The sequence below is a fragment of the Aegilops tauschii genome, chromosome 3 (genome assembly GCF_002575655.3).
Source record: "Aegilops tauschii subsp. strangulata cultivar AL8/78 chromosome 3, Aet v6.0, whole genome shotgun sequence".
In the NCBI taxonomy this organism is placed as follows: domain Eukaryota; kingdom Viridiplantae; phylum Streptophyta; class Magnoliopsida; order Poales; family Poaceae; genus Aegilops; species Aegilops tauschii.
In genome coordinates, this window is record NC_053037.3 from 625579496 (window position 1) to 625591289 (window position 11794).

Sequence of the window (11794 nt, forward strand, 5' to 3'; positions counted from 1 at the left end):
CACATTTAGGGCATGGACAACACATAAAACCATTCTGCTTGTTTGCCTCAGCCACTTCGAGAAAATCATGCACGCCCTTAATGTACTCGGAGGTGTGTCTGTCACCGTACATCCATTGCCGGTTCATCTGCGTGCATTATATATAATTAAGTGTGTCAAAAACCATTACAGAACATCATGAATAGATAATTAAGTGACCAAATTAATAGAAGTTCATCATCACATTAAAACCAAAGTACATACATAGTTCTCATCTAACAACATATAGCTCTCCAGAGCATCTAATTAATTAAACCATACATCTAAAGTAAGAATTTTTTTCTTTCAGAAAGAAGATAAGAACAAGAGGCTCACCACGGTGGTGCCGGCGACGAGATCGGCGCGGGCAATCGACGGCGGTGAAGACGGGAATGGGACGTGACGGGCCGCTAAACCTAGACAAATCTCGAGGAAAATGGAGCTTTGAGGTTGAGCTTCGAGAGGAGAAAGCTTAACTAGTGTGGCTCAGGCATTTCATCGAACATCTCATTGCATAGGAGGTGAGCTAGAGCACCACAAAGCCCTCCCCTCGCCGGCCAGAGAAAACAGAGCACTGGGGTATATATAGGCACCTCATTGGTTCTGGTTCGTGGCATGAACCGGGACTAAAGGGCAGCCTGTGGTCCCGGTTCAAGCCACCAACCGGAACCAATGGTGGTGAGCCAGGAGCGAGGACCATTGGTCCCGGTTTGTCCCACCAACCGGAACCAAAGGGACCAGACGAACCGGGACCAATGCCCCCACGAGGCCCGGCAGGCCTCCGGCCTCACGAACCGGGACCAGTGCCCCATGGGTCCCGGTTCTGGACTGAACCGGGACTAATGGGCTGACCCGGCCTGAACCAAAACCCTCTTTTCTACTAGTGGGAGGAGCTGCTCGGCCTGGGCTGTCCCCGGCGCCATGGCCTCAGGGACAAGAGGGCAAGAGAAGAACGGCTTGATTGATTACGGCCGCTGCTGCTTCTTCTTATAAAATATGTATATTGTTGCTCCGTTCCTCGTCCTCATTTCCTCGTATTCCTTGTAAAATATTGCTGCTCGGTTGTTGTTGCCGCTATGGCCGGCCGTCGCCGGCAAGAGAAGAATGGTTTGATGTCGGCTGCTATCGCTGCTTCTTTTAAGATATTGTTGCGGGTCAGGTGATGTCTTGTCTATTCCACTGTACTCTTGTCCTCTGCTGTAAGTTAGCGCCAAATCTTGGAGCTAAAAAGAGCTTTGCCACCGTTTGAATCTTTCAGCAATGGTACGTACCGTCCGCGGTTCTGCTAAATCAAAGTGGCCTCGCACAGATTTTTCTTACGTCTAAATCGATGCCTTCGCGCGTCGAGATTCACGCGCATGATGGATACATATCAAGAATTCAAGATCCGTCGAGGCCACCAGTGTCCTCTCCTTCGTGAATCCTCTCCTCGTCGCTGACCGTTTCCGTTGGGCAAAAGGGCAAAAGCCCTTGTGGTGACTGACGGCGGGCAGACACATTGGATTCTTTTGATCTCGATGGTGATCACCATGGTTGCATATCGGAAGGAGGCGACGGTTCTAGTGGGTCTGTGTAGCGCGTCGGCGTCCTCGCTGCAAATTGTAGTTACCACAAAAAGGTTATTGTGAGGATTCCTCCCTCTGGACCAGGTGGTTGGCTTTGGCAATGAGATGCAAACTATGACGAAGGCTTGACGCAGAGGGGAGGTTGGGCAGCGGCGATGATTTCACACCGCATGTACCTGCTGGGATCGCAAAAAAGTGATGGTGACAACACATGAGTGATGTCTATGGTGGTGCTATCGCGCACCCGGTCTTGAGCTCCAAGGTGAAAGTCTAGGTCTAACCGAGTTGGTTATACCTGGCAATGACGACATTTTTACGCCGTTACCTTGTTGAAGGCATTGCTTGGATATGCTTAGACTTGTTCTTCAGGGTGAAAATCTAGATCTAGCCATAGGTGGCTTGAGTGCCGCTCCCTTCCTGAAGGCGTTGTTGTTGAAGAACCTCCTCATTCGTGCGGTGTCATAAGATGATTGGTGCGGATATGGTCATTGTTGTAGTTTGCTGATCGCGGATTTGTTCGTTTTTTTCGTGCCTACGCATAGTTTTGGTCTTATATGACTTTGCTATTTTGCTGGCGTGTTTTTTGTGTGCGTGTATTGTTGGCTGTGTGCATCTTAGCTATCCAGAGGCCGGGTGTGTGCTCATTGTGTTTGTGTCATCTTGATGCTCCATTCTGAATCAATAATATTCACCGTTTGTCGAAAAATAAAAACAACTCCACTCCTTCTGGAAACTCCACATGCCGATTTGGCGCTTTAACTATAAATACATCAACAAAGCCTTTTGAGTCTAAAATAAATAGGGATAGCCTAGAGTTGAGACCCATAAGATCTCGAAACCAAGTCATGGATCTGTCATGTGGGCATCATTTGGCGCTTATAACTATAAATAACTTCAGTTTTAGTTCTCATTCAATGAACATTTTCATTGGGTACATTGTCATTTGCAGACCTTAATCGTTAATAATAGGAAGATCAAAGTCATTACAAATGTCAGCAGCAAAACTATCTGAAACAGGGTGTAGCCAAGTGTAAACCAGATTTTTTTTAATTTCGTTTTTTACAGCAGCAAAACTATCTGAAACAGGGTGTAGCCAAGTGTAAACCAGATTTTTATTTTTAATTTCGTTTTTTATTTTTTTATTTTTCTTTTCCATTTTCGACTTTTTTCTACTTTAAATAATTTGGGACTTAGCAAAATTCCGAAAATTATAAAACGAGAAATTTTAAATAAAATGTTTAATAAATCATAAAATGTTTGTGCATTCAAAAATGTTCGTGATTTTGTAAAAAAAAATGGTTTGCTTATTCAAAAAATACTCGAACTTTTGGAAACAAATGTTCGGTAAATAAAAAATGATTTTTTTTAAAAAAGTTCGTGTATTATTAATGAAATTGAACAAAACTTCGCCAATTCAAAAAATGTTCATGAATGGAAAAATATAATAAAAATTCAAAAATTGTTCATGAGTTACAAAATAGTTTATTCATTCATAAAATGTTCACTGATTCAAAAAATGATCATCCATTTCAAAAAGTGTTCGTTAAATCAGTAAATGTTCCTTCAGTCAAAAAAATCATCGATTCTAGTAATGTTCGCCTATTCAAGAAAATTGTTTCAAATTTGTTTTGAAAATTGCAAATAGTATAAAATCTTCATGATTTCAAAAAATGATCTTGATTTTAGAAAATGTTCAAAATTTTGTAAAAGTGTTCATGGATATGAAAAATGTTCAGGCTTTCAAATATGTGCACGAGTTTAAAGAAAAATGTTCATGATTTCAAAAATTATTCATGATTTCATGAAATTGAGAGTGATAGTGTATCTCGGTGATGCAACAAAATGTGATCATTGCCATTGGTGATTATGATTTTCTTTTTCTCCCGTTGCAAGCGCACAGGCCCTTTTGCTAGTCATTACAAATGTCAGCAGCAAAACTATCTGCGGGTGTAGCCAAGTCTACAGCAGAAGTTCTAGCTTGAATATCCTGATGATTATTATTTTCATTGATGATGAATATTATTTTCACTTTGATGGCCATTACAATATGATGATTGCTGCCGCCCTGAACCTTTACTTAGTAGATCTCGACACGGTTGAATGCAGTTACATCCCGTGGAGGCGGCAAACTATTGCATGTTGGGTTGCACTGATACTTGCAGTCAATCTCTTTCGCTCCTTGGCTCCTTCCAGAGTGCCAGTCTCCAACAGCTTCTGCAATGGTCTGCTCCAAAAAGATGGCGACCAAAATGTATCAATACAACAAGAATATGGTATACCAAAGATAACATGGGTATGCAATGTGATTTGGTAGTCATCTTTTTAACTTCATGCCTTATTTTCAAGCCTCGGGGAGGTTGGCGAATGCCAAGAGACGCCGGAGAGCGATTGGCAGTGCGTGAAGCATGAATCGATGAACATGCCCCAGTCCTCCTTGTCTTCGACGACCTTCAAGTCATTGACCATCTTATTCCTCAATCCTATCGATGGAGAAGAACAACAATTTAGTGTTTCATGAAACGAAAAACCATTTGTGCTGAAGGTGGGAGGAAAAAAAAGAAATGGATTAACAGGCTAGGCCAACCATCGAGGACTTCAACTTGTGTAGAATTGCAGTTTCGGATATTTTCCTTGCAACTCAACCACGACTTGTCAGGAGCAGATGAATCAGGTACAAGAACATTTCGTATCTGGCAAAGAATCATCGACAAGACGGTGAGAATTCTAACACAGGCATGTGGATATAAAAACAAGAAGTAAATATTGAAAATTACCTGCCATGAATCATAACTAGGGTTGAGAATAAACATGGGGGTGCGGATGCTCTTAATAAGCTCTGCCGGGAAGAAACACTAGGAGAAACATTATCTCAGCTAACGGACTTACTGACATAATTTGATGACAGGCCAATGTGTGGGAACGAAATCAAATTATACAATGGAAACTACCTCGGTTGGCTCCTTGTTGGCAAGGCAATCCTTGGGCAACACTTTTCTAACATTCTGAAATTAATTTAGCAAAAGATGAAGACGAAATGATCTCAATGGCATTTCGTACCAAATAACAGAGTTTTACGAAAGCTTGTTCTTGTAGAGAAGTACAACAAGAATTAGAAGATGACCAGAAGGCTTGAATATAAACAAGACATGTCTGGTAAAGTTTTAAGAATGTTCAGCAGCTAACCTGGAGGTGAATGACTCTGTCGTAGAGAGACCAAAGGGACCTTTTTCCGGATATATCCTTTCTGCCAGAAAAAAGTAGTACTTTAGTTCAGGTGCACCGCTAGTGGATTACTTTTTTTTTTGCAAGAGCCTTACTCATCAAGGAAAAACCCAGCATCCGCAAAGCATTTAACTGAAACCTCCTGCGGAAATCTTGCACGAAAATCATCGCAATGCAGCATCATGGATAGAGCACCAGCAGAACAGCCTGTAAAGAGGGCCTGAAATGTGTAGAAACATGAGGGTTTTTTTTTTTCATTTCCGCCGCTAAGCTTATATTAACCCAAGAAATTAAGTATGACCTGTGTAGCATTGGCGAGTCCTTTTTCCATGAGTTCGTCGATAACTGCTTCATAGATACGCAATCCTCTGAAGTATAGTGTGGTTCCATCCTACATAAGTACAAACAGAACATTACTTCGAGCAGCCAAAACAGCGACATACATCAGACAGAGGTTGAGAAAAAAATCACCTGTGCTTGAGCTTCAGCGTCACCAGAAAACGACGCCCCATCGCAGTACCGAACGTAGACTTTGTTCCAGTTATAGAAATCTATCAACACACCGACCAAAATTAGCGCAAGGACATGGGAAAAGATGGAACAAACAGGGAGGGGTCACTACCAAAGAGAAGCAACAGTGGTTACCAGGATTCTGTAGCTGATCGCCGCCGAGGATCCCATTACCCATGAACCGAATCGGTTTCATGAAGTTGGATGAACCTTTGGTGGACAGTCTGCTGTCCGAACATTCCTTGACTGTGCTGCACCAGCCTCCTCCCTTGAATGGTCGTTTTTAATTGGGAAAACATGCATGAATGTCAATTAATCAACTACTCCTATTTGCCATGCCTTGAGTCCACTTGCTAATTAAAGACCACCTTTTTTATAGAAAAGAAAAAGGTGACACAGGGAGGCATGTGCTTGATGGCGACAGAAGTTAGGAGCCGGGTCTCTCTCTATGTCAAAGCAGATTTTGATTATGAAATTTTGTTGCAATATATATTTTTGGTGGCGGCTAATTTGATTGCCTAACTCATGAAAAGGGAACAGAAAAACAGAGCAATGTTATGGCATAATTGATGGATGGTATGGTACATACCTCTAGATGGACGAGCCAACGGTCGGCGCCGTCGCCGGAGCCCCTCTGCAGGTGGTAACCGGGCGGTGTTCCGTCCACGCACACTGAAACAAACCAAATTAACTCAGATGAATGGCTGGAAGGAAGAAACCTAGATATAGTATAGTGCGAGGTACCTGCGCCCTTCTCCTTCGCGCCGGAGAGGAGGGTGAGCGCGACGCGCTCTGCTGGCGGCGGCGTGCGGAACAGCCTAGGACGGAGAGGGCCGGCGGCGGCGAGCAGCAGCACCAGCAGTAGGGCAGCGACGGCGAGCCCCCATACCGGTCGGCGGCGGCGGGGCTGCTCCTGGGGGAGGAGGAGCTGCTCGGTGGCGGCGGCCATGGCCGTGAGGGAGGGATCAATGCTCTGCTCTGGTGGATTTGAGCTTTGTTCCTCCTCTCATCGTGCACACCAGCCTTGCCACTTTAAGTAACCAGCTAGCTAGCTAGCTCAACAGTCTGCCACTGATGACTGATGTGACCTGATACCAGCAGTGTCGAGCAGCTGATGCTGCTGCTCCTGCTGATCACTGACCAGTGAGCAATGGATGCCAAGATAAGATTAGCACAAGGACTCGGCATCTCCCTCAAAAGAGGATTCAATTATTTTCAGATCTCATCAGTCCGTGGCTACAAACGAAACAGCAGCACACAACGTGTAGCACACTACACTACTTACCAATAAAGGATGCCACAGCCAAAAGCTTATATAGAAAGGGCATCTCATCTCATCTCACACAGCCTGGATTTCTCTTATTTATGTACACCAACCGTATCTATCTACACCTCCTCCGGGGTCCGGGGTCCCGGGCCACCGTCGGCGCTCATGACGCCTCGGCGGCGGGGAAACACGTCCGCGCCGCGGCGATCTCGTGTGAGAAGCCGCCTCCGCACTTGGGCTCTTGACCGTCGAAGGCGCTGTAGTCCAGCACCTCAGCCTCCTTCACTTCGCCTAAGCCTAGTTCGTCGGGGGAAGATGGCCTGAGGAGAAAATGTCTGTCAGCGTACGATGATTTCACACGCAGGATTCCTGAAGCATGGAAGCAAAGGTGGTAATACGAAATGTTTGTGGTCTTACCCGGGCACGTCGAGAGCAGGCGGGTTGTGGGCGGCATCATGGAGGCCGCCGCTCTTCTTGCCGTTCCCGCACGACTTCCTCTTCTTCTGCTTCTGTTTCTGCTTGCCCTTGTCCTTCTTCCTGGACCTGGAGCGCTGTTGGTGGCCCTTCACCGTGTGGTCGACAGAGGTGACCGGGGGGTCGTATACATCTGGGGCCCACTTCACGCGGCAGGCTCCAGTTGGCGATGCTTCACCGCCGCTTCTCTCGCGGCCTCCTTTCATAGCAGAGACGAGAAGCCTTGACGTCGACTAGACAGAAAATAGGAAGAGAATGTGAGTCAGGGAACGATAAAACTGTATTATCAATCAGAAAAGCTACCACGATTACAGTACCAACTTATCGTGATGGCCCAGCTTAAATGTACCAATACCACTACAGCACCACCATAGCAGGTAGGAACAGAACTGAACTCCGCACAGTTTCATGATCAATCTAACATTACAAGTTTAAGCTTGCTTAGCTCTTTTAAATTAACACCACAGATTGATGAGCCTAGACAGCTCGACACAATAATTCGTTAGGCACAACAAATAGTATAATTGGCCTGGGAACTGAAAATTAAATGGCATGGTCTCATCAAACAAGTCAGTTAGAACTTCCGAATTCCCAGTGCGGACAGGTGAAACATGTTTCACAACATGAACACGGCTGAGAGGTTAGTAACACGCCACAACGTATTACCACTGCCTTCTGAATTTGCTAAAAACGTTTTTCACCAGCGAAAATCAATGCCAAGATATTACAGCAAGAACACCCATCTTACTGGTGTCCTTCCTACTTTCCCTTTAGCTAGTGGCTACACTAGATCTCAAGCACCCATTCCCTGTTCATAAAGATACCACACAGAGTATGCTAAAAGCATCGGCATAGCTGAAGCAAACACGGCATAATCTAACATGTTGAACTCACCGGAAAGGACGGCAAGCGCTCATAAGTTGAAGAGGCGTTTGGTTCACTGTGATCGGAGATTGCACGGGAGTTCCCATCACCTCCTTTGCCTCTCTTTATTCCTGAGCTGGGAGAACCTGAGATATCAACTTCATTGTCCAAAGAACCAGCATCCCTTGCTTGTTTATGAGTTCCCTCCTGGTTATGACGGAGTTCCACACAAGAACCTGGAGTCTGCCCTGCTGGAGGAAGTGCCTCCTCCAGCAGAACCATGTCATCCTTGCAGAGAGAAGAGGCACCGTGAGCCTCCATCAGCACTCTTTCAGAATCACAAGCCAAATCACCCATGGAGTCGCTTGTCACTGCAAGAAGGCAGTTAGATATTAGCGGAAGTGCATAGAAACTAGAGACCATCAATTCATAAAGTTATGGTCATCAGCAGATTGTGACGGTGGACAGGGATCTATTTGCATGTGTCTAAAATATAATCAAAGGGTCATAAGAAGCAACAGGAAGTGCCAATGGCCGGTCAAATTCCTGACCAACTTGTTGGTTGCCAAACAAGGCTAAATTCATAACCAAGCAAGTTTTGCATGCTGAATCTCATTCGTTGAACAAATTAAGTGCGCTACATCAAGGACAGACAGAATAGGTATTAGCAGCCATGCTCCACTGTCAGTCTCAAATGCAAAAAAACACAACACAAATTAAATAACAGCCATCATATCAGCGGATAACAAATCTGTGAAACTACATATCATCAATCGACAAAGTTTATGGTTATCACAAATGTGTGACTGTGGACGGAGATATATTTTTCTTGTGGTTAAAACATTTGAGGGCTCATAAGAAGCGATGAGAGGTGCCAGCGACAGGTCAGATTACCGGCCAACTTGTAGTTTGCCAAGCAAGGTTTACTTCATACTGAAACGAGTTTTGCATGATGAATCACATTAGTCGAACAGATCGAGTACATAGCAACCGCATCAGCGGATAAAATAAAATGCGTGAAAAATGCCTCTACTAATCCACTCCACTCTTGCTCTTGGGGGCCACTTGTTGCACTAACAGGAAGAGACCCCACACTAGCCCGAAAAATCAAATGCGTAAAATGCCGTGCAGAAGAGTGCTGTATATGCCACCCTTTCTACTTTGTGAACTCTCTACTTGGACTATCGTGGCCAGCTCACCGTATGTGGTGTGATCTTACTAGAAACAAACAGGGCAGGATCGCAGATGCTGTGAAGGCGCAGATCGGCAGGGCACGATCCCTGTCTGTTAATTACCTGAGGTGCTGAGCTGAGCTGGGTGGGGTCAGTCGCCGATCAACGGATGCGCAGATGGTGGTCGAGAAATGCCGCGGAAGGGGCGGCGAGGCAGGGGCGAGTGAGGGAGAGGGGGTTAGCTGGGTGAGGCGGCACGTAGAGGAGGGGAGACGAGGGGAGGGAGTTAGGAGAGGTGGGAGTGCCAAGGGCGGGGGGGAGGGGAAGGGGGCTTGAGCCGGGCGTCGCCGAACGAGGAGGAGGAGGTGGGTGCGGCGCCCGGCACCGGCTGCATCGTGGCCGAGCCGGCGCGCGGGGCTCCGCCGCCGCCGGAGGGACGGTGCGGGGGAGGTGGAGGAGGAGGCGGCCGGCGTCGGCGTCGGCGAGATCTGGATAGACGGAAGGAAGGTTCTGTTGGCTTGTGTTTGGAGGATGGAATGGGAATGCGCACTGTGGGAGGAGGGGGGAGGACGACGACGACTGGACCGAGGCCGGAAATATCTGCTGCAATGGGCCTGGGCTGGGTTCCAAAAGGCCCAGCCAAGATTGAGCCCAGCTCACTTGCTTACCATTTTTGGGAGCGCCGCCTACGTGGCACAATCAAATCCTTAGTTAAGAATGAATTACCCCTCATCCTGTCACCTTGTCATGCTAAAAAACGCCACTAGACACCATCATTGTCAGCTCAAAACTTATTTACCATGCCATATGACCAAAATAGTAATAGACCCACATGTCAGCACTGCCTCTTTTCTCACTATGATAAGGTGTGGGTCTCACTCAATCCTCAAAATCGTTCTTATTGCCCTGTAAAATTATTCGGTTGCTTACTACTGACAAGTGGGGGCACACTTATCATTGTGAGATAGAGAGTTGACATGTGGGTTTATAGGTATTTTGGTCATATAACATGGTTAACGAATTTGACCATACAGTAATGGTGTCTAATGACATTTTTAAACGAATATCTAAGGGAATGATGGCATTTTTTTGAAGTGTCTAATGCCATTTTGAGCCGGCCTCTCACGAAATGATGAATTTTTTTAGTAGTTATAATTTTTAATGGCAAAAGTGAGTAGTGGGACACAGCTAGCGAAAAAATGACAAAAACCCTTTTTTAATGTCTTGAACATATTATTTAAAACATCTGAGCATTCTTTTAAATGTCACATAATTTTTTTAATGGTACGAAAGATTTTAAAAAACTTAGATGAACATTTTTTACATTGTATAATTTTTTTTGAAAATGTTGTAAATATTGTTTTCAAAACAAGTAAATATTTTTCAGACACATGAACATTTTTTATTTACATCTCTTTTGAACGCCAATAATATATTTTGAAATTTGCACGGACACTTCCAAACTCTGCATAAAGATTTCCAATATAACATCTTTATTCAGGTTTTGCAATGTAAATAAAATTATAAAGGAAAAAATCGAAACAAACGAGCGAATGAAGCAGTGTCCGACGCAGCTATGTTTCTTGGGTTGGCCACTTTAGGGAGCGATGTAGGCGATCTGTGCTCAGGATCATTGTTAACGATAAATAGCTACAGCCCACCTCTTCAGTTGTCTTTTTAGGTTTTTTACTTTTTATCTTTAAAAATAAGTTTTTGCTTTTCTTTGTTTTTTATAGGTTCTCACTGGTTTTCTCATTTTTATTTTTTATTTTTCTTTTTCTTTTTTAACACATGTTTCTATTTTTTTGTACATAAGGCATTCTTTTTGTTACATCAGGAATATTTTTTATACACATTTAACATTGTTCAAATACATGATGAACATAGACTAAAAAAAACATGATTAAAATTTTAAAAATATATGTTCTGATTTATACACATTACATTTTTATATACACATTGTACATCTTTATACATTTAAAAAAATCGAATACATTTTCTTGAATATGTTTTGAACTAAATATTTGTCTCATTCATGTTGAAATATTTGTTTGAATCATACAAACCATTTTTCCAAACTACGTTAATATTATTTACATTGTCAAAACATTTGTTGAAAAAATCAACATCATATTGTGAAACATGCAAAAAAAATTAAAATGTAAATTATATTTTTGAAATTTCAGGAATATTCTTTCAATTACATGAACATTATTTTGAATCTCTTAAACATTTACAATTTTTTGAAACACATGAACATATTTTTAAATCTATTCACATTTTTTTATTATACTAGTAACAAAACTTGTACGTTGTGTTCTCATTTTTTGAATTTGCAGTGAATATTTTTTTAGTAAAATGAATTACATTAAGGCTTTTTAAATATATGTATTTATAGTATATTAGAAAATGTATAAAAACAATAAAGAAAAAATGAATGAAAAAAATGAACCCCGAGTTGGGCCCATCCATTTAGGGCGTCCTTGAGGCAAGGTCGTCATGAGTCTCGCAGAAAGCAAGACATATCTCCACCCCATCTTTCCCTCAAAAAAAAATCTCCACCCCGTCTTCATCGCTTGAAGCGCCCCGAATTGGCACGACATTCACGGGGACGTTACACCGGCCGCAACCCAATAGCACTTTCCTCAATGGCCTTGCTGAATCTAGGTCCTTAGTCGCTCGTCGCTCGGTTGCCCTCGCTA

The 11794-nt window shown here is 43.6% G+C and overlaps 2 protein-coding genes across 2 annotated transcripts; both read right to left on the bottom strand.

The window, feature by feature from the left end:
- Window positions 1–3554: 3554 nt before the first annotated feature.
- Window positions 3555–6469, bottom strand: LOC109771261 (pectin acetylesterase 5). The gene is made up of 12 exons (XM_020329957.4): window positions 6060–6469; window positions 5905–5987; window positions 5451–5583; window positions 5277–5356; window positions 5107–5196; window positions 4901–5025; window positions 4767–4827; window positions 4532–4585; window positions 4358–4435; window positions 4168–4273; window positions 3918–4063; window positions 3555–3807 (listed from the first exon to the last, which is right to left on the bottom strand). Exons 1-12 carry the CDS (start codon window positions 6262–6264, stop codon window positions 3661–3663), a joined length of 1308 nt encoding a protein of 435 aa, XP_020185546.1. The 5' UTR covers window positions 6265–6469; the 3' UTR covers window positions 3555–3660.
- Window positions 6470–6483: 14 nt separating this feature from the next.
- Window positions 6484–9645, bottom strand: LOC109771262 (uncharacterized). Its single transcript, XM_020329958.4, has 4 exons — window positions 9216–9645; window positions 7951–8291; window positions 7000–7289; window positions 6484–6902 (listed from the first exon to the last, which is right to left on the bottom strand). Exons 2-4 carry the CDS (start codon window positions 8275–8277, stop codon window positions 6746–6748), a joined length of 774 nt encoding a protein of 257 aa, XP_020185547.1. The 5' UTR covers window positions 8278–8291; window positions 9216–9645; the 3' UTR covers window positions 6484–6745.
- Between the last annotated feature and the right edge of the window lie 2149 nt (window positions 9646–11794).